Source organism: Melozone crissalis, unplaced genomic scaffold, assembly GCF_028551555.1.
Source record: "Melozone crissalis strain CALT ecotype California unplaced genomic scaffold, PUWL_Pcris_2 ptg000187l_1, whole genome shotgun sequence".
Lineage (NCBI taxonomy): Eukaryota > Metazoa > Chordata > Aves > Passeriformes > Passerellidae > Melozone > Melozone crissalis.
Genome location: NW_026535952.1, coordinates 226,758 through 247,946, shown reverse-complemented (window position 1 = coordinate 247,946; position 21,189 = coordinate 226,758). Strand labels below are relative to the sequence as shown.

The window sequence follows — 21,189 nt, the reverse complement described above, 5'->3', positions numbered from 1 at the left end:
GAGCTCCTGGTATGTGGTCACTCCAAGAGCCCCTGGGACATGGTCACACTGGGAGCTCCCAGCACATGGTGACACCAGGAGCTCTTGAGATGTGGTCACACCAGGAGCTCCTGGGACATGGTCACACCGGGATCAGGGTCAGCAGTGGTCTCACTGGAGGCAGGGCAGGGACACGGTCACACAGGGAGCAGGGCTGTATTCAGCACAGGTCACAGGCGGAGCGGGATCGGTACGAGGTCACTGGGATTGGCACGTGGTCCCCATGTCCCACCAGTTACACAATAAAGGCACAATGGACACCACACCCCTCCTAATCCTCTCCACCAGGGCCAGAACTGGGATCAGGATCAGCATGTAGTCCTCATGCTCCCATCACCCCCAGTACAGGTGTGATGGACCTCGCTGTCCTTCATCCTCCTCACTGCAGTTCTCAGCTACCACTTAGGGAGACCCAAATCAGGGATGTTGGGGCCCCACCACCCCGCCTCCTTGTGCTAATTCTCACCCACTGGGATCACAACTGGGATCAGCCAGTGCTCCCACTGCCCCCCTAACAGGGTGTGGATGGACCCCAGTGCCCCTCTGCACCTGTGACATCCTAAGAAGACCCAAACCAGACACAACACCCTGCTCCTCCCCGTGTGAGGCCAGGTGCAGAGCCGAGCCGGGCTGGTGGAATGGGTTTATTAATTAATGATTTAGTACAACACAGACCCTCGTTACGCCACATGCATTGGGGACCCTGGGGGTTGCGTGACCCACCGTGGGGGCAGCGGTGGGGGCAGGACCCCCGACCCGACACCCGGGGTAACTCCGTGCCCCGGAGCGTCGGGTCCGCGCTCCTGCCCCCGACGCCGCCTCGCCAGCCATTGCCCCCTGCCCTCGCCCGCTCAGGGGGTCTGCGCCCCTCCCCGCCGCGGTTTGAGGGTCCCCAGGAGGGTCTGCACCCCCCGGCGCACGGAGGAGCCCACCCGCCGCGCCACCGAGTCGGCCGGGGGCGCGGGCAGGCAGGAGCTGGAGGCCTGGGGCCGCGCATCCAGGCACTTCTGGTAGCGGAGCTGCGGGCAGGGAGTGAGGGAGCGCGGTCAGCCGGGGCCGGGGGCGGCCCGGGGGGGATGCAGGGGCGGCACTCACCACGCAGGCGGCCTGCAGCGCCTCGCTGAGCCCCGCGGCGTTGGGCTCACACCACACCATGTGGCAGCGGAAGGTGCCGGGAGCGCTGGCCATGATGAAGGCGAAGGCGCGGACGTCGCGCCCCACGCCCATGAAGGACAGGAAGCGCACGCGGCACTCGCACAGCACCGCCTCTGTCTGGGGACACGGGGACACCGCGGTGGGGAGGGGGCCTGGGGACAGGGCCAGCAGGGCACACGGGGTGTCACCCAGGGAGGGTGGGGACAGGGTCACTGCGGTACCCTGGGGACGGGGTGGGATGGGGACACAGAGGAAGGGGCCATGGTGGTACCCAACCCATCCCTGGTACAAGGATGGGTCTCTGCAGCCCCTCTGACACATGACAGGGTCACCAGTGAGGGTGGGGGCCAACACATCTCCCCAGAGTGAGCGGGGTCACCACAGCCCCCCTAGGCCAGGGCGGCGGTGCGAGGTGGGGATGGATGCCCCTGGTGATGGGGATGGTGAGGTGGGGGTGCCAGGGCAGGGCTCCGAGGGGGCACACACCTGGCGGTGAGCAATGGTGAGGGTGGCGGGGGCCACACTGACCACCACGGGGGTGGGCGCAGGGGGCTCCCCCGAGGCCGGGGCCAGCGCCGCCTCCAGCGCCGCGTTGATCACATCCATGCCTGGGGGCACACGGAGGCTCAGGGCAGCCCTGGGGGTGCCCTCGCCCCACAGCCGCTGGGCGTGGGCCACAGGAGCCCCCCGAGACTGCCCCCTTCCCTCGAGGCCCCACTCACCCACTGGCTTGGCCACGGGGACGCAGCCCAGGTAACACACGGGGAAGCGCTGCACCACCTCACTCTTGGGGGCTGGGAACTCCACTGTGGGGAGGCGCTGTCAGACACCCCTGAGCCCCCAAAACACCCCAGAGCCCCAGCATCCCTGCAGAACCCCCCCAAGGCTCAGGGCTCACCCAGCACCCCCCAAGAGCTCTCGGATGCAGGGCACTGCAGTGTGGGGGGCCACGGCACATCTCCCCAGAGCCCTCCGAGACCCCCAGAGCACCCCCACAACTCCCACACCCCCAATGCACTGCCCTGCTCCTGGGGGCCGGGAGCCCTGCTGTGGGGGGGACATTGTCAGACACCCCCCAACCCTCCCCCAGGGAATGCACCCTCCAGACCCACGGGGCCCCTCCCTGCACTCGCCCTGTCCCCTCGCAGGACTCCCCCTTCCCAGTTACGCCCAGCTCTCTCCCAGGGAACCCCCAGTGCCCCCACTGCCCCCCCAGTGCCTCCGAGAGCCGCCAGCTCTCTCCCAGGGTACCCCCAATACCCCCAGTGCCCCCCAGAGCCCCCAGCTCTCTCCCAGTGCCCCCCAGACCCGTACCCTGCAGGGGGGGCTCCCCCAGCCGGGGGGGCTCTGTCCCCAGGCCGTTGCCTGCTGCCCGGGCACTTCTCCGCTCCGCCGTCAGCTGGGGACAGAGGTGACACCACAGTGACCCCCAGGGACCCGCACGGTGACCCAGATGTCACACACGGGCACCCCCAGCCCTGCTGGCTGTCACACCCTGGGCACCCCAGGCCCCGGTGCCCTGTGGCGGGTCTGTGGGACACTGGGGTGGGCAGGGGTCACCCCTGGGGGCCGGCTGCAGGGGCCTGAGGTCTCACCTGAGTGCAGATGTGCAGGCTAGGACAAGTCCTGGCGGGGTTCTGGGGGTCTCACCTGGGCACAGATGTGGTGCCGACCAAGGAAGGGGAATCTGGGGTGGGTTACCTGGGCCTGGGGGGCTCCTGAGGGTGTCTCACCTGAGCCCAGGCCTGGCGCAGGCCACGGGGCAGTGCTGGGGGGCTCTGGGGGGCTCTGGGGTCTCACCTGAGCGCAGACCCGGTGCAGGCCATGGGGCAGTGCTGGGGGGCTCTGGGGGGCTCTGGGGTCTCACCTGAGCGCAGACCCGGTGCAGCCCGGCGGCGATGGCACTGGCAGACCCCTCGCAGCGGAACACGTGGCACTTCAGCACCTGCGTCAGGGGGTCCCGGGCCACGTATGCAAAGTCCCTGGGGGAGGGGGGAACGCTCAGGATCACCACGGTGCCCTCCCCACTCAGTCCGAGCCGGGACCGGGGGCACTGGGGGTCTGGGGGCGGGTTGCAGCCATACCTCTCCCTGTGTCCCCGGCAGCACAGCAGGACAGAGCAGGGTTAGGGGGTGCTGGGGGGCACGGGGCCCCTTCAGCCCCAGGACCCACCCCACAGCCCCGAGGGGCAGATCTGATCCTGCCCCACACCCTTCTCTGCTGCGGGGCTCAGCGTTGGGACCCCATGGCCCCCCTGCCCAACCCATGGGACCCCATTGACACGTGGGACCTCCCAGCCCTGTGTGACCCCCACAGCCCCACACCTCACCCACGTGGGGACCCCAGCCCCATGCTCCACACCTTGATGCTCCCATAGACGGCATTCCAGAGCCCCCACCCCACACTGTGTGGGACCTCCAGGCCCCGTGGGGGTCCCACACACCCAGACCCCCCATCCCTGCTCCCCACGTGCACAGGATCCCCAGCCCTGGGTACCCCGCAGACCCCAGAGCCCCCTGTGTGCCCTCCCCAGCGCTGCACACACACACACACACACACACAGTGCCTCCCGTGCCCAGCCCCAGTGCAGCACACACACACACAGTGTGCCCTCCCCAGCACTGCACACACACGGTGCCCCCCGTGCCAGCCCCACCTGCTGCCGTGCCGCCCCACGCCCCAGACGCGGATGGCGCCCACGGGCTGTGCGTGCAGCAGCGCCCGGTCCTGCGGGTCCACCAGCTTGAGCGTGCGCTCCTCCAGCACCAGCAGCGCCCGCGCCTGGGCATGGCATGGCACCGTCAGGGGGGCACCTCCCACAGGGGACGGGGGGCAGCACAGAGGGAGTGGGATAGACACGGGGGCACAGGGGGTCTGGGGGGTGTTCACCTCCCCCAGGGGGGCAGCACAGGGTGTGGGATGGGTACAAAGGGCACAGAGGGTCAGGGGGGGCTCTGCTCCCCCAGGTGCCAGGGGGCAGCACAGGGTGTGGGATGGGTGTGGGGGCACAGGGGTCACTCACCTCCCCCAGGAGAACAGCACAGAGGGAGTAGGATGGACACAGGGAGGGTCAGGGGGGTATTCACCTCCCCCAGATGCTGGGGGGCAGCACAGGGTGTGGGATGGACACAGGGGTCACTCACCTCCCCCCGGGTGCCGGGGGACCAGCACAGAGGGAGTGGGGTGGGTGTGGGATGGACACGGGGGGCTGGGGGTCACTCAGCTCCCCCAGGGGGCAGCACAGAGGGTGTGGGATGGATGCAGGGGGTCGGGGCTCACAGCGGTTCGGGGCTCACTCACCTCCCCCCAGGCGCCGGGCGGGCCCTGGCGGGGCCCCGAGAGCTGCCGGATGCAGGCGCTGACGGCACTGCTGCTGCGGCCGGGCCCCAGCTCCTCCTCCCGCAGCTGCACCCAGCCCAGGGAGCGCACCGGGAGGCCCTGGGCAGCGGGAACGGCACTCAGCACTCAGGGGGTGTACGGGGCAGGGATGCCGAGGGACCGGGGGCAGGGGGGCAGGCCACGGTGCAGGGCAGGGATGCCGAGGGGCCGGGGGCAGGGGAGCAGGGCACGGTGCGGGGCAGGGATGCCGAGGGGCCGGGGGCAGGGGAGCAGGGCACGGTGCAGGGCAGGGATGCCGAGGGGCCGGGGGCAGGGGGGCAGGCCACGGTGCGGGGCAGGGATGCCGAGGGGCCGGGGGCAGGGGCAGGGGCACGGTGCGGGGCAGGGATGCCGAGGGACCGGGGGCAGGGGAGCAGGGCACGGTGCAGGGCAGGGATGCCGAGGGGCCGGGGGCAGGGGGGCAGGCCACGGTGCGGGGCAGCCTCAGCTCCGCAGCAGCGACCCGGCCCCATCTGCACCGGCCCGGGGCAGGGCGGGGCGCACAGGGCGTGGCCCAGGCCCCTCCCCTGCAGGTGACACCCCCGGGGCAGCGCTGGGTCCCAGCCCCCAGCAGGCAGCGGGGGAAGGGCCCTGCGGGCGGGCAGGGTCAGCAGAGGGGCCCTACCTTGGAGTCCAGCACATCCTCCTCGCCCAGGGCCATGCTGCAAGGGAAGGGTGGGGGCGTCACCGACTGCACCCGGACACCCTGGGGCCTCTCCGCCCCAAACCCTGCCCCGAGAGCCCGACCCCCTCTGGGATCCCCACATCCCATACCTGGGTCACTGCACCCTGAGTACCTCGGACTTTCCCCCCCGAACCCCTGCGCTGAGATCCTGGGAGCCCCCAATCCACCCCGAGACCCCATTTCCCTGCCCCACACCTGGGTCCCTGCCCCCTCAGCCCCCATGTCACACCCACCCTCGCTGTCACCCAGTGTCCCACACCCCCACAGGGCCCAGGCACAGCCCTGCCCGCGTGTGCCCCCATCCCTGTGCCCCCAGCGCACCCCTCTCCGGGCGATCCTGGTGACAGCATCTCCAGGTCTGACACTCCTGGCTCCTCGTCTTCCTCTTCCTCCTCCTCCTCTTCCTCCTCAGCCGTGGGGTCCTAGGGGCAAGGGGGCTCTGTGGGGTTGGGGGGGCACTGACCCCCCACCCTTTCCCATCCACCAGCCCCTCTCACCTTCCACAAGTCTCCATTACTGAAGGTCTCGGCTGGGGCAAAGCTCGTCCAGGAGAGCTGCGGGGGGCTGGGTCAGGGTGCTGCGTAGGGCAGCCCCCCAGTGCCCCACGGCTCCCCCCAGTCACCCCACAGCACAGTGTGGGAGCCCAAGAGCAACCCACACCCAGACCAGGGGTGCCCTGAGCCCCCCATAACCACCCCACCATCATCCCCTGGCCATCCTGTGCCCTACAGCCACCCCCATGGCCCCACAGGGGCTGCCCCTAGAGCCACGCTGTGCCCTACAGCCACCCCCATGGCCCCACAGGGGCTGCCCCTAGAGCCACCCTGTGCCCTACAGCCACCCCCATGGCCCCACAGGGGCTGCCCCTAGAGCCACTCTGTGCCCTACAGCCACCCCCATGGCCCCACAGGGGCTGCCCTACAGCCGCCCCCATGGCCCCACATGGCCTGCCCTACAGCCGCCCCCATGGCCCCACATGGCCTGCCCTACAGCCACCCCCTTGGCCCCACATGGCCTGCCCTACAGCCACCCCCTTGGCCCCACATGGCCTGCCCTAGAGCCACCCCCTTGGCCCCACAGGGGCTGCCCTAGAGCCACTCTGTGCCCTACAGCCACCCCCATGGCCCCACAGGGGCTGCCCTAGAGCCACCCCCAGCCCAAGGCCAGCCCTCGGTCCCCACTCACGGTGGGCCCCTCGGTGGGGGTGCTGCCGTCGGAAGGGGTCTCATGGGGCGCGCCGGGGGGCTCCCACTGGGTGGTCCCGGTGGGCACGTGCCAGTAGTAGGTGCCCGAGGTGTCCTGCACCCGCAGCCAGCCGGGGGGCAGGTCCCCGTGTGCCCCCGCACCACACGGCCACAGCGACTCTGTGGGGCAGGGGCAGAGGGCTCAGCCCGGCCCCCACAGCCCCCCGTGCCAGGGACACGGGGGCTCCACAGGGACACGGGGACAAAGGGCGGCATGGACCAGTGTGGGCTGGGGACACAGGACAGTGCCCAGGGCTGGGGGACCAGCAATGGCACCCGGGGGGCTGTGAGGGCAGCAGTGGGCACACCCAGCCAGGGATGGCACCTGTGGGCACACAGCCAGGGATGGCACCCGGGGGGCTGCGAGGGCAGCAGTGGGCACACACAGCCAGGGCCCAGGGCAGGTGTGGAGCTGACAGGAGCACGGGGCATGGCAGGAAGGAGCAGGGGCAGCCATCGGGCTCTGGGGCAGCCAGCGAGTGTGGGCAGCCTCCATGGGGCAGCTGTGGGGCAGCGAGAGCTCACCGTGGGGCTCCGCGGGGCAGCCACAGGTCACGGGGGCTCCGGCGGTGCCCACCTGGCTCGTCGGGGGAGCTGCCGGGGCTGCCCTGGCTCAGCGTGGCCCAGCTCGAGTCCTCGTCGCTGCCGGGGCCGGGCCCCCCGAAGAGGCGGCTGGCGCTGCGCCCCGGCGGCTCCCGCAGGCCCCGCTCCGCGCCCAGGGCCGGCGGGGACGCCCCGGGCCCGTCCTCCTCCTCCTCGTCCTCCTCCTCCTCCTCATCCTCCTCCTCCGAGGCGCCGATCAGCAGGGCCCGCGGGTCGCGGGCGGCGTTGCGGGCATTGCGGGCCCGGAGCCCCGGCTCCAGCGCCCCGGGGGAGTCCCCGTGCGGCCCGGGGGAGCGCCCCGGCCCCGGGCCCGGCTCGAGCTCGTTGCGGTTCTGGTCCTGGCCGGCCTTGGCCCAGCCGGCGCCGGGCAGCTCCTCGGCCGGGGCGCCGCCGGGGCCGGTGCGGGGGTCGGGGCCCGCGGGCAGCCCCAGGCTCAGCCCCGGGCACCGGTTGTCGTTGGCCAGGTCGCTGCGCTTGCTCAGGGCCCCCGACATGGCGCGGGGACGCGGGGGGCGGCGGGACCCCCGGCGCGGCGGGAGCCCGGCCCGGCCCGGCCGCGGCTGCCGGTGCTGGGGACGGCGGGCGGGGGGGTCCTACAGCCCCCGGGGCGCCTCCGCGTCCATCGGGCCTGCGGGGAGCGCGGGTAGCACCGGGACCCCGGCACGGACGCTCCGCGGCGCCGGCTCCTCCCAAGGACTCGGCATCCCCCCGCAGCCCCCTCCCGGCCCAGGCAGCCTTCTCCGGCACCGGCATCCACATCCCCGCATCCCGGGGCACCGGCATCCACATGCCCGCATCCCGGAACCCGGGACCCCCGGCACCGGCATCCCCTTGGCCCCGCATCCCGCCCGGCCCCGGCTCTCCCCGCCGTCCCCTCCGCGCCCGCAGCCCCCGGGGTGACCCCGCCATGCCCCGGCCCGGGGTCCCTCCTCATCCGCCCCGCGGCCCCGCCAGGGGGATCCCACCGGGACTCCGCACCCGCGGCGCCCTCCGCTGCCCGGGCCCGGCCCCGGGGGTGTGCGCGGGGCCCGGCCCCCGGCCCCACCCGTGCCCAGCGAGCGGGGCCGCCCGTGCTCCCTCCCCCGTTCTGTGCCCGCTGCCGGTACCTGCGGCGGCTCCGCTGCCGGGGGTCGCGGGGGAGGGTGGGGGGCTCGGGCTCGCGTCACTTCCGCTTCCGGCCGGCGGGGGGACAGCGCCGCCTCCGGTACCGATACCGGCACCCTCCGGGACCGCCGGCACCGGCCGGGACCACCGGCATCTCCCCGGGCCCTGCCCGGCACGCACCACCGGAGACCCCCGAGTACCCGCCGGGACCGGGAGCCCCAGGCCTTGCCGGCGGCGGGCAGTGGGACCTGGGCGGAACGGGGGACCTTTCCCCCGGTGATACTCCCAGGCCGGTGACCCCGACACTGCCCGTGCCCGCCCCGCTGTTCCGGTGCCGCGGACGCGTTGAGCCCAGCTGAGGCCCCCGTTACCCCTAGCGGATCCCCCAAGGCACCGGCACCGCCGGTTTCCACCCCGCTGCCCCCGCACCGGCACCGGGACGGGCCCGGGGCAGCACCGGGACTCCGTGCGCTGCTGTGCCCCCGGAGCCCCCAAACCCCGGCTGCACCGGGAGGCTCCCGGCTCTTCGCAGCCCCGGAGAGGCAGCGCCGCGGGGCCCGGGGGTCCGGCCGGGAGCAGTGACGGCGACACGGGGTGTGGGGACCGGTCTGGTCCCGTACACGATCGCAGCCACTCCGTTTGACGAGACCTCCAAGGCTGAGTCCCACCTGTGACTGGTCCCCACCTTGTCCCCAGCCCGGAGCCCTGCGTGCCATGGGATGGGCACTCCAGACCTCCCTGGGCAGCCCCTTCCAGCATGGGGAGCCCTTTCCATGGAGAAATTCCTCCTGGTGTCCGACCTGAACTTCCCCAAGCACGGCTTGTGGCCGTTTCCTCTTGTCCTGTCACTTGTTTCCTGGGAAGGGCCCCTGAGCCTCCTTTGCTCCAGCCTCAGCCCCTTCCAGCTCCTCAGGGATTCTGCAGCCCCTTCCAGCTCCCTCAGGGATTCTGCAGCCCCTTCCAGCTCCTCAGGGATTCTCCAGCCCCTTCCAGCTCCTCAGGGATTCTGCAGTCCCTTCCAGCTCCCTCAGGGATTCTGCAGCCCCTTCCAGCTCCCTCAGGGATTCTCCAGCCCCTTCCAGCTCTCTCAGGGATTCTCCAGCCCCTTCCAGCTCCCTCAGGGATTCTGCAGTCCCTTCCAGCTCCCTCAGGGATTCTGCAGCCCCTTCCAGCTCCCTCAGGGATTCTCCAGCCCCTTCCAGCTCTCTCAGGGATTCTGCAGTCCCTTCCAGCTCCCTCAGGGATTCTGCAGCCCCTTCCAGCTCCCTCAGGGATTCTCCAGCCCCTTCCTAGCTCCATTCCCTGCCCTGGACACGCTCCAGCCCCTCCAGGTCTCTCCTGCAGAGCCAGAACTGGGCACAGCCCTCGAGGAATTGTCCCTGGGGGACAATCCCTGCCCTGGAGGACAAGCCCTGCCCTGGGCTCTGCCCACACTGGGACTGGCACAGCCCAGGTGCCATCAGCCCCTTGCCCACTTGGGCACACCTGGGCTCACATCCAGCCGCTGTGCCCAGCACCCCCAGGGCCGTTTGCAGCCCCCTGCCCCTCTGCCCGGCCTGGGGTGTCACAGGAGTTTTGGTGACCCGAGCAGAAGCCCCAGCACTTGCCCTTGTTGACCCCCACATTAGTCCAGCCCGGCCAGACCCCTCTGAGGTCCTTCTGCCCTCGGCAGAGCCACATCCCAACCAGCCGTGTGTGGTCCATGGGCTCACTGAGCACACACTCGAGGCTCCATCCATCTACTGACCGCTCTGGGACAGCCCTGGCCCCAGCACCGAGGCCTGGGGAGCCCAGCAGTGCCTGGCCCCAGAATTGAGCCCTGGGGAGCCCAGCAGGGCCTGGCCCCAGGTGTGGCCCCATTCCCCCCTCCCTGGGCCTGGCCCTTAGCCAGGCACTCCCAACAAGGAGCACCTGTCCCAGCCAGGCTGCAGGTGCTCCGTGGGGTGCCAGGGAGATGGAGATGGTGCCAAGGGCTTTGCTGAGCTCCAGGCAGGCACATCCACACCGGGACCTGCCTGTCCCACAGGTCACCCTGTCCCAGCAGGACCTGCCTTTCCCAGCCCCAGCTGGATCTGGATCCCCTGGCTGCCCTGCCCATGCTGTGGGACCCACAGGTGATCTCTTCTGGGGCCTTCCCAGCATCAGGACCAGGCACAGGCCTGGACATCCCAGGATCCTCCCTCCAGCCCTGCTTGGGAACAGGGTCACGGACACCTCTGGGGCCTGGGACCCCCGGGGCTGGTGCGGGACGATGAGCAGGGTCTGGTGAGCTCTGCTGCCATCCAGGATCCCCCAGGGATGGCCAGAGCTGGTGAGGACCAGGCGGAGCAGCCCCTGTGGTGTCCCTGGGGGTCCACTGGCCCCAGGGACCTGTGGGGTCTGAGCGGCTCAGCGGGTCACTGACCACTTTCTCCTGGGTACATGGAGCAGTATGGACCAGCTCCTAGTCCTAGCACAGACCAGTCTGACCCAGTATAGCCCAGTCTGACTCAGTACGAGTACAGACCAGTCCAACCCAAACCCTGCTGCCAGCACAGACCAGTCTGACCCTGTCCCCACTCCAGCCCAGTCCCCGCTCCCAGTGTGTCCCTGTCCCTGCAGATGGGTCGGTGCTGGCAGAACGCCCAGGCCGGGCACTGAGCCTGGTGCCACTGAGCTCCAGGCACGGCTCCTGTCCCTGCTGGCCAGTGCAGCTGGGGGGCCCACGGGGGCTGCAGGGCAGGGTGTGTGAAGGACGGCCAGGGCTAGGGGCAGCACGGGCCGGGGTACTTCCAGAATACTTTATTTTGTACATACAGTTTTGTCAGCGTGCGGCAGCTGCCCCACAGCCCCTGGAGCCCCCCAGAGCTGTGGAGCAGCAGTGCAATGGGGCAGCAGGCACACACAGTCACCCCATAGCTGGGGAGGGGAGCTGGGGGGCAGCCCTCAAGGGGCGTGGGGCTCTGCTCTGGCCACCCCCAGCCCCCCACAAGCCCTTCCAGCGGCTCCCCCTGCCCCTCGCTCCCCCCACGCTCGGGACCCTGTCAGCAGGGGCAGTGGGATGCTGGCCCTGCCGTGGGTGAGGTGCCAGACCACGACCCCCAGGCAGCCCCCACCCCACGGGACCCATCCTCACCCCCCCAGGCCCGGCTGCCCCCTGGGATAAAGTGCACATGAAGCCAGGATGGCGCTTGGGGGGCAGGCGAGGCCGCGGGGCAGCCGTGCCCCCGGTGCAGCTGCAGGCTCCTGCTGCCGTGCCCGGTGCCCGGTGCCGTGCCCGGTGCCGTGCCCGTCACTGCAGGTAGCGATAGGCCTTGAAGCAGTGGTTGCCCGAGTCAGCCACGACCACGTGGCCGTCGGAGGTGAGGGCCAGCCCCTGCGGGCCGTACAGCGGGTCGGCCGCCGTGTTGATGTAGGACAGGAACGAGCCCGCGCTGTCAAACACCTGCGGGAGTGCACAGGAGCGCTGTGCCCCAGGGCCCGGGGACAGCCAGCCCCAGGGACAGCCAGTCCCAGGGATCCCCAATGGCCCCAGGGCCCGGGGACAGCCAGCCCTAGGGGACCCCCAGCCCCAGGGACCCCCAATGGCCCCACGGCCTGGGGACCCCCAGCCCCGAGAGCCCCCAGCCCTGCAGGATGCACTCCCTGTGGGGGCGCGGGGTCAAGATCCCCCCTGGGTCTATTCCAGTTAACCCAAGACGCTCCCAGGTGAGCCCAGACCCCTTCTCAGTCCATCCCAGCTGCTCTTGGTGCAAAACTCTTCCCAGTTGCTCCCAGTTGCCCCGAGGCCCCCATGGAGCATTCCCAGCTGACCAGAGACCCTCCCCTGTTGCTCCCAGCTGCCTGACCCCTCCCAGCTGACCGCAGCCCCCGCACAGACTCTGCCCACTGACCCAAGGTCCTCTCCAGCCGCTCTCACTCTAACCCAGCTGTGCCTGGCTCCCTGCGGGTGCCCCTGACACACACGTGGGATGGGGAGGGGGCAGAGCTGAGCCCCTTTGGGCTGCACTGGGGGATGTGTGCAGGTATGGGTGTGCAGGTGTGCAGGCACAGGTGTCTGTGCAGGCACAGGTGTGCAGGTACAGGCATGCAGGTACAGGTGTCAGTGCAGGTGTCAGTGCAGGTACAGGTGTGTCAGTACAGCTACAGGTGTGCAGGTGGAGGCATCTGTACAGGTACAGGTGTGCAGGTGCAGGCACAGGTGTCTGTCTGTCTGTGTGGGCACAGGTGTCTGTGCAGGTACAGGTGTGCAAGCACAGGTGTCTGTGCAGGCACAGCTGTCCATGTGTCTGTGCAGGCACAGGTGTCCGTGTGTCTATGCAGGCACAGGTGTGTGTGTCCATGCCAGCACAGGTGTCAGTGTGTCAGTGCAGGCACAGGTGTCCGTGTGTCTATGCAGGCACAGGTGTGTGTGTCCATGCCAGCACAGGTGTCAGTGTGTCAGTGCAGGCACAGGTGTCCATGTGTCAGTGCAGGCACAGGTGTCCGTGTGTCCGTGCAGGCACAGGTGTCCGTGTGTCTATGCCAGCACGGGTGTCCGTGTGTCTGTGCAGGCACAGGTGTCCGTATGTCTGTGCCAGTACAGCTGTCTGTGTGTCCCTGCCAGCACGGGTGTCCGTGTGTCCCTGCCAGCACAGGTGTCCCTGCCAGCACAGGTGTGGTACCTGGATGCGGCTGTTGCCCCAGTCAGCCACGATGATGTTGCCGTTGCTGTCCACGGCCACCCCCGTGGGCGCGTTGAACTGCCCGTTGCCCTCGCCGTGCGAGCCGAACTTGAACAGGAACTCACCCTCGGCGTTGTACACCTGGGGGGCACGGGGGGTCACTGCAGCCCCCAGGCTGCCCTCGGAGCACAGGGGGTCACTGCAGCCCCCAGAGCACAGGGGGGTCACTGCAGCCCCCAGCCCCCAGAGCACAGCGGGGTCACTGCAGCCCCCAGAGCACAGGGGGTCACTGCAGCCCCCAGCCCCCAGAGCACAGGGGGGTCACTGCAGCCCCCACAGCACAGGGCGGTCACTGCAGCCCCCAGAGCACAGGGGGTCACTGCAGCCCCCAGAGCACAGGGGGGTCATTGCAGCCCCCAGCCCCCAGAGCACAGGGGGTCACTGCAGCCCCCAGAGCACAGCGGGGTCACTGCAGCCCCCAGCCCCCAGAGCACAGGGGGTCACTGTAGCCCCCACAGCACAGGGCGGTCACTGCAGCCCCCAGCCCACCCTCGGAGCACCAGGGGCTCTCAGCACCTGCCTGTGCCTGCGCTCACCTTCACAGAGTGGTTGTGGAAGTCAGTCACCACAATCTCATTCTTGTTGTTGACAGCCACAAAATGGGGTCCTGAGGAGACAAAGGGGGCTCAGCCCGAGAGGGGCACAGGGAACTCATCCCCAGGACTGGGGGACTCAGCCCTGAGGGGAATGGCGGGGTTCAGCCCTGGCCCCATGGCAGGACCAGGATGGAGCCAGAGCCCTGAGGTACGGACAGAGCCCAGAACTCCTAGCTCCCAGGATGGAGCCACTGCCAGAACCTGAGCCCAGGGCCCTGGCCCAGAATTGAACCCAGAACCCAGACCCACAATCTGTATCCAGAACCAAAGCCAGTGCCCCAGTCTAGGACACACAGCTCAGAACCCAGACCCAAACCCAGAAGCTGGAACCTCATCCCAGCCTGGGAACCAGAACCAAACCCTGAACTCAGAGCCTGGGATCTCAGTCCTGAACCAGAAGCCAGAGATAGAACCTAGAGCTGGATCAGAGCCCTGAACATGGTGCTGGACCTAGAGCCAGATTCTGGCTCCTTGTCCAGCCCCAGAACTCAAACCAGAGCTCAGAACAAGTACTAAGCCCAGAAGCTGAGCCCACAGCCCAGAACCAGATCCAGAAAGCCAGCCTAGAACTGCAGCCTGGACCTGTGCCCCAGCCTCAGGCCGTTCTTGGGCTCCCAGTGCCACCAGCTGTCCCAACAAGGCAGGGCACACACGGCACTGCCTGCCCCGGGCTCCCAGCTGGGGGTGCCAGGGCAGGTACCTGCGAACTGGCGCTCGGCGGTGCCGCGGGAGCCGAACCGTGCCACCAGCTTGCCGTTGGGCTGGAAGATGAAGACGCAGCAGGCCTTGTTGTCCACCACGATGATGTGCCCGTTTTTGTCCACGGCGACGCCCTTGGGGCCCATCAGCCGCCCCGCGCCCAGCTTCGTCTGGGGGGCACAGGCAGTGAGGCTGGGACTGCCACGGACCCACGCCCACGGCTCCCCCCAGAGCCCTGCAGGCCTCACCTTGAACTTGCCCTCAGGTGAGAAGACGCTGACCCAGCGGTTGTCGTAGTCGGCCACGATGATGTCACCGTTGGTGTCCACTGAGACCCCCGTGGGGCGCTGGAGCTGCCCCGGGGAACGGCCCCGCACCCCGAAACGCAGCCGGAACTGCCCCTCGTTACTGAACACCTGCGAGGGCAGCAGGCTCAGGGAGCCAGAGGAACGGCCCCGCACCCCAAAACGCAGCTGGAACTGCCCCCCATTGGAGAACCACTGTGGGGGCCAGGGGAGAGCAGGGGGAGTCAGTGGGGCTCCTGGGACACTTCGGGGATCCTGGAGGGGACTGTACCTGCACACATTGGTTACTGCTGATGGGGTCAGTGGGGATCCAGGGTTACCTGGGGGGGTCAGTGGGGGTCCCAGGGGTCCATACCTACATGCACTGGTTGCTGCTGTCGGGGTCAGTGGGGGTCAACAAGAGTCAGTGGGGGTCCTGGGGGGGTTTGGAGGTCCCAAGGGTGTCCGTACCTGCACGCACTGGTTGTTGCTGTCGGCCACGACGATGCGGCCAGCGCTGGACGTGGAGATCCCCTGCAGGTTGGTGAACTCGCCCTTCTCCCGGCCACGGCTGCCTGCAGGCACCAGTCGGGGCACATGGGGCCCCAGGACACCACTCACCACCCCAGGGAGCCACGAGGAGCCCAGGGAGACCCCACCATCCTGGGGAGCCCCCATCACCCCCAGACACACCCTGCCCCGCTCACCGACGCGAAAGATGAGCTCGTCCTCGATGGGGTTCTCCTTGCGCTTGGCGCTGCCGTACATGCTGGCGGGGCGGCGCAGGGCCTTCTGCCGCACGTGCCCCCCGCCCGGGGACTTGACGCGGCGCTTGGCCTCCTCGGGGGATGGGGGCACGTCGCTGGGGCGCAGGGCACGCGCACGGAACGGGGAGCCGCGCACGGGCTGCCCGTACAGCAGGATGGACAGCACGAAGTCGCCCTCGCTGCGCGGCGTGTACACCAGCTCGTAGGTGCCGTTGCGGTTGTCCTGCACCTCGGCCTCGGCCGCGGCGCCGTCGGGGCCTGTCACGGCGAAGCGCAGGCGGGCGCCGCCGCTGCGCACCAGCGCCCCGTCCTTGTCCTTGGTGGTGACGCTGAGCGAGCAGGGCTGCCCCACCACGGCCTGGCGCAGCCCCTCGCCCGTGGCCACCGTGGTGTGCGCCGTGGCGCTGGTGGTCAGCAGCGCGCCCAGGTTCTGGATGGAGCGGCGCAGCCCCTCGGGCTCGGCGTGGAACTCGAGCTGCGCGTTCTCGTGCGGGTGCTCGGGGAAGGGCCGCGCCGCCAGCTCCCGCAGCCGCTCACCCATCTGCTTCTGCACCAGCAGCACCTCCGTGGCCGAGCCGTGGTGCAGCGCCTGCTCCGTGAACGCGCAGCTGCTCAGGATGCTCTCCTGGCCCTGCCGCAGCACCTCCAGCTGCGCCTCCAGCACCTGCGCGACCAGGACACCACCTGTGGCACCAGTGGGACCCCAGGGCCAGCACCCACACCTGAACCACAGCACATCCCTTGTGGCACCAGCTGGGACCCCAGGGCCAGCACCCACACAGAAACCACAGCACATCCCTTGTGGCACCAGCTGGGACCCCAGAGCCAGCACCCACACAGAAACCACAGCACATCACCTGTGGCACCAGCTGGGACCCCAGAGCCAGCACCCACACAGAAACCACAGCACATCCCTTGTGGCACCAGCTGGGACCCCAGAGCCAGCACCCACACAGAAACCACAGCACATCCCTTGTGGCACCAGCTGGGACCCCAGAGCCAGCACCCACACAGAAACCACAGCACATCCCTTGTGGCACCAGCTGGGACCCCAGAGCCAGCACCCACACAGAAACCACAGCACATCACGTGCGGCACCAGTGGGACCCCAGTGCTAACATCCACCCTTGAGCCACATCCTGGCCCTGCTGCAGCACCTCCAGTTGCCCCTCCGTGCACCCTGTGAGGCTGGCACGTCTCTGTGGTGTCCGTGTGGGACCCCCACATCCAGCACCCCGAACCAATGCTCTGCCTGCTCCCCCACCTGCACCCCAGCCATGGCCACAAGCCGAGTGCTGGTGCTGCACTGGGACCCCAGCTGTTGCACCAGCTGGGCAGTGGGGCACAGCTGGGGTACCCACACAGCCCCAGGAAGGGCTGGTGCAGGGCACAGAGCCCAGGTGTGTTACCTGCTGCTTGGCAGCACAGGTGGCCTCCAGGTCGCGCAGCAGCACCTCCCGCCGCTGCCGCAGCGCTGCCTCCAGCTCCTCGAAGCTGCTCCCGATCTCGGCCTCGGCCTCAGCCCGGCGCTGCCCCAGCTGCCGGCTGATCTCGGCCACCAGCCCCACAGCTGCCGCCAGCTGCGGGAGCCTGGGGAGACACGGGCACCCCCTCAAGTCCCAAACCACACGCCCCACCTGAACCCTGCAGCCCCCCACAGCACCCTCACCCAGCTGTGGTACTCTGCAGAGGGAGGACACGGGCACTCCCTGAACCCTCGAACCCCACAGCACCCACGGCGCCCTCAGCCAGCCGTCCCTCTGTACCGCGTGTGGGTGGCATCGAGCTGGCACCGATGCCGTGGGAGCGGGGCCCTGGGCACCCCCAGCCCCCTGCCCCGTACCTGGCGCGCACGGCGTCGAGCTGGTGCTGCAGGGCCGCCTTGTGCTGCTCCAGCACATCGCGCAGCGGCACGGTGCGGTGGTCCCGGTGCTCCCGCCGCTCGCCCTCCGTGCACTCCCGGCACATGGCCGTCTCGCAGGGCTCGCAGTAGAACTCCATCACCTGCCACACCTGTGCTCACCTGCTGCCCCGCGCCCGGCCCAAGGACCCTGCAGCCCGCCCCAAACCACCCTCTGAGCCCACACAGCTTTCCCAGACTCCCAGGACCACCGCAGCCTCCCCAGACCCTCTCTGGACCCTTTCTCCAAGGCTTGCAGCCCCCCCAGCCCCCCTGACCCTCACAGCCTTCCCCAGATCCCAGCCCTCCTAAAGCCTCTCCAGCTCCTGCAGGTCCCCAGTGCCCCTGAGTCACATCAGCCCTCGGGACCCCCCCAGCCCCCCAGACACCTGCAGCCCCCCATGAACTCCCTGAGCCCCCAGCAGAGCCCCCAGAGCAGCCCCCGGCCCCACCTTTCCCTCGTGGTTGGGGCAGCAGAGTGGCTGCCCGGTGGCGGCGCCCAGGGGCGGCAGGGGCGCAGGGGGGGCCCCGCGGGGGTCGGGGTCCCGCTGCAGCACCTCCATCAGGTTGGTGATGAAGAAGTTGTTGGGCAGCGCCGGGACCCCCCGCTCGGGCAGGATGGAGGTCTGGCGGCACACGGGGCACGACAGGGACAGGCTCTGGGCCGGAATGTAGTTCTGCAGACACCTGGGGTCACGGGGGCACTGGGGTCACACGGGGCATGGCAGGGACAGGCTGGGCAGGGACAGCAGCGGGGGCTCGTGGGTCCAGATACAGGGACAACAGGGGGACGGGTGAGGGGATGGATGGGGGGACAGGGCCCGCTGGGATGGGGGATGGGGGATGGGGGATGGCTCTGGGGGCAGAACAGGGGGATGAGGGGACAGACGGATGCACAGGGACACAGGGGAACAGACGGACAGGTCGATGGGGGGACAGAAGGGTGAACGTGCCACCTAGGGCTGGGGGCAAGTACACAGCGGGATGGACAGATGAACACAAGGGTCAGGGTGCAGGACAAGGGCACGTGGATAGGCCTGGGGACAGAGGGATGGACAGGGGGGCTGCACACACTGACAGGGGGACAGGAGCAGCAGGATGGACAGACAGGGAGATGAAGAACACAGGGAGAGGGGGCAGCAGACAGACCGAAGGGCTGGGGTGCAGGCAGAGAGCAGGGGGGGACACGGACACACAGACATGAGGGCTGCGTGGTGGAACACCAGGGGGTGAGAACAGGGTGGGAGGGACAGACAAACCAGGGGACAGATGGACAAGATGGCAGGGCTGCAGTGTCACACTGGGGTGCAGGAGGAGGGCAGACGGACGGTCACATGGGGGGGCTGCACAGTGTCACACGAGGATGGGAGACACAGATGGACAGACAGACAGGAGGGCTGTGTGGTGTCACACCAGGTGAGGGAGCGGCAGGGGAGCGGGCAGTCGGACAGATGGACAGGATGGACAAGGGGTAGCAGTGCCAGTGCCCCTGGGGAGATGGATGGATGGATGGATGGATGGATGGATGGATGGATGGATGGATGGATGGATGGAGCAGGACCAGAGGGCTCTGGGAGCACAGAGAGAGGGGGCCATCAGCAACAAGGCCCCCCACTTGGGGACCCAGCCATCGTTCCCCCAGCTCCCACAATTGGGGGGCTCAGGGGCTGTGCAGCCCTCCCAGAGCAGTGGGGTGTGGAGGGCAGGGAGTCCCAGCCCCACCGTGAGCCATGGGATGCAGGGGGGTCCCAGCCCCACCATGGGATGCAGGGGGGTCCCACCCCCACCTCTGGGGACACAGGAGGCCTGACCCCATCTGTCATTGGGAGGGCAGGGAGTGCAGGGGGCCTGGCTCACACCAGTGGGGCTGAGGGGGGCTCTGCTCACACTGAGGGTTTAGGGGCTGCAGTGGGCCACACCGGGGGTGCAGGCTCAGGGACACAGGGGGTGCAGCAAGGCAGAGGGGGCTGGGTGCACTGGGGGGCAGAGGGACGGTTGCTGGAGGGGCAGAGCAGCTGGGGGCTGCAGAGGGGCAGTAAGGACATGGGGTGCACTTGGAAGGTGGCAGTGTCAGGGCTGCAGTCAGGGCTCTGGGGGTGCAGGGGGCCCAGGGCACGGTGGGGATGTGCTGGAGATGGATGCTGGCAGGGCGCAGAGAGCACGGGAGGGGTGCAGGGGGGCTCAGAGACACGGTGGGGATGGAGAGTGGGGTGCAGTGGGGTGCAGGGAGGAAGTGTAATGAGGGGTCCCCCCTCTCACAGAAGGTTTGCAGGCAGGGATTGGGTTCAGGGGGTTCAGAGGGGGCTCAGGGTATGCAGGGGGGGCTCAGGAGGGGTTCAGGACATGCACGGGGGCTCAGGAGGGGTTCAGGGGTGCAGGGCGGGTTCAGGAGGGCTCGGGTGGGTTCGGGAGGTCCCACCTCTCGCAGAAGGTGTGCAGGCAGGGCAGCACCTTGGGGTTGCAGTAGCGGTCGAGGCAGATGCTGCAGATCAGGAACTGCTGGTCAATCTGCCGCACCACCGGGCTGGCGGGCTCGTGGCGGGCCATGGCGGCGGCTCAGCCTGGCGGGCACAGCACGGTGAGGGGCACGCACCCTGCGGCGCCCACGGCCGCTGCCAGCCCCAGGCACGGCGCCGCGCAGCCCCCACCCGCCCCACAGGCTCGCGGGGGGTCACGGCAGACCCTCCGCCTGAGGATGGGGGAATTTAAATGCTGGGGAGGCCCTGCATGGCACCCTGCAGCCCAGCACCGAACCACAGTGCCCCACGGCGGGCCATAAGGGACACTCACCCCGTGGCATGAGGGCTCGGCTCCCCGGGGCACCCACAGCCCCCGCCCCAAGGCATCCCGCAGTCCCCAGCCCCACGGACACCTTGTGGGGCACACACGGGACCCCTCTGGCCCCACCGTGCCCATGGCACCCACAGCCTCACACGGCACCGCGTCCCCGGCCCTGCCCTGCCCCTCGGAACGCACTGACCCACAGCCCCTCTCCTTGGCCCCGTGGCACCATCCATGGTGAGGAATGGCCGCAGGGCACCCACAGCACCCACAGCAGCCGCCCTCCCGCCCCACGGGCACACCCCACCGCCGCCGCCGCCGCCTCCTGAGCCCCCGGCACCGAGCCCAGCCCCGGTCCCGCGGGACACCCCTCAGCCCCCGTGTCCCGGTGCCGCACTGACCCCGCGGCCCCGTGCCCCCCGCCCCGGCCCCGGCCCCGCTCACGGCGCTGCGGCGGCTCCGCGCTCCAGGCCGCGGCCCCGCCCCGGCCGCCATTGTGCGGCACCGCCCCCCCCGCGGCACCGGGGCACGGCGGGCCCGGGGGTCGCACGGCCCGGGGGGCCCGGGGGGCGCTGCCCGCGGCCATCCGCCCCCCCCCGCCCGTCACAGCCCTGCCCGCGGCGTGCCCCCTCACCCTCCGCCCGGTGCCCGGTGCCGGTGCCGCCCCGCTCACCCCGCACTCACCCCCCCCGCAGCCCCCTCCTCGCTCCCGCGCGCGCCGCGGGACCCCACGGCGCATCCTCGGCTCCGGCCCGGGATGCGACAGGGAGGCGGCCGGGCCGGGCCGCACCAACCGCGCTCCGCAGGGGGAGGCGGAACGCGCCACCGCCTCCCCGTGCCACGGAGCCCGGCCCCGAGGACGCCCCGCTCGCGGTGCCGAGGCGCCGCCGCAGGACGCGCTGCCGCCCCCGGCTGGGGGGCTCGTGGGGAGGGGGCGGTGGGAAAGTGTGCGCGGTGACCCCTCGGCCCCCCCTCCGGCGGCAGTGGTCTCGCCTGGGCTGTGGCTCTGCAGCTGGGGGGGGCTCCGCGCATCCAGGGGTACCCGGCTGTTGCCACGGCAACCACATCCCGACCCCGAATCTGGGGGGCCGACCCCAAACTGGAGCGAGAGCGGGGCTGGGGAACAATGCGGGCACACACTGGTGGGTGGGGGCACGGCGCGGCGGGGGTACCGAGCGTGGGGTGACGGGCGGGATAAATTGGGCAGTAGGAAGAATATAAAAGGGGGAATAAAGGGAAGGTCACGGCGAA

At 69.9% G+C, this 21,189-nt stretch overlaps 2 protein-coding genes across 3 annotated transcripts; both read right to left on the bottom strand.

The window, feature by feature from the left end:
• Positions 1-878: 878 nt before the first annotated feature.
• APBB1 (amyloid beta precursor protein binding family B member 1) lies at positions 879-8,362 on the bottom strand. The gene is given in 15 exon segments (XM_054293722.1): positions 879-1,058; positions 1,135-1,311; positions 1,681-1,802; positions 1,917-2,000; positions 2,509-2,593; positions 3,062-3,176; positions 3,851-3,975; positions 4,495-4,632; positions 5,198-5,234; positions 5,579-5,679; positions 5,755-5,811; positions 6,443-6,621; positions 7,079-7,642; positions 7,645-8,210; positions 8,271-8,362. Coding segments are annotated over 15 exon segments (2,610 nt in total). The 3' UTR covers positions 879-890.
• Positions 8,363-10,974: 2,612 nt separating this feature from the next.
• Positions 10,975-20,695, bottom strand: TRIM3 (tripartite motif containing 3). Of its 2 annotated transcripts, none has more exons than XM_054293766.1 (12): positions 20,623-20,695; positions 19,577-19,718; positions 17,610-17,844; positions 17,101-17,261; positions 16,667-16,847; positions 15,198-15,921; positions 14,962-15,065; positions 14,455-14,622; positions 14,208-14,376; positions 13,448-13,518; positions 12,852-12,992; positions 10,975-11,632 (listed from the first exon to the last, which is right to left on the bottom strand). In XM_054293766.1, exons 2-12 carry the CDS (start codon positions 19,702-19,704, stop codon positions 11,480-11,482), a joined length of 2,235 nt encoding a protein of 744 aa, XP_054149741.1. In that variant the 5' UTR covers positions 19,705-19,718; positions 20,623-20,695; the 3' UTR covers positions 10,975-11,479. The 2 variants fall into 2 exon arrangements, with proteins under 2 accessions (XP_054149741.1, XP_054149742.1); XM_054293767.1 differs by lacking the exon at positions 20,623-20,695 and adding an exon at positions 20,383-20,402.
• Between the last annotated feature and the right edge of the window lie 494 nt (positions 20,696-21,189).

What these genes read in the sequence shown, in the direction of transcription:
- TRIM3 (XM_054293766.1), bottom strand. Translation starts at nt 19,704, where the DNA reads ATGGCCCGCCACGAGCCCGCCAGCCCGGTGGTGCGGCAGATTGACCAG. An exon ending in CTCGACGCCGTGCGCGCCAG is followed by an intron (nt 16,848 to 17,100) that starts GTACGGGGCAGG and finishes GTGTCTCCCCAG; the next exon opens with GCTCCCGCAGCTGGCGGCAG. An exon ending in TCCACAACCACTCTGTGAAG is followed by an intron (nt 12,993 to 13,447) that starts GTGAGCGCAGGC and finishes CGTGCCCCCCAG; the next exon opens with GTGTACAACGCCGAGGGTGA.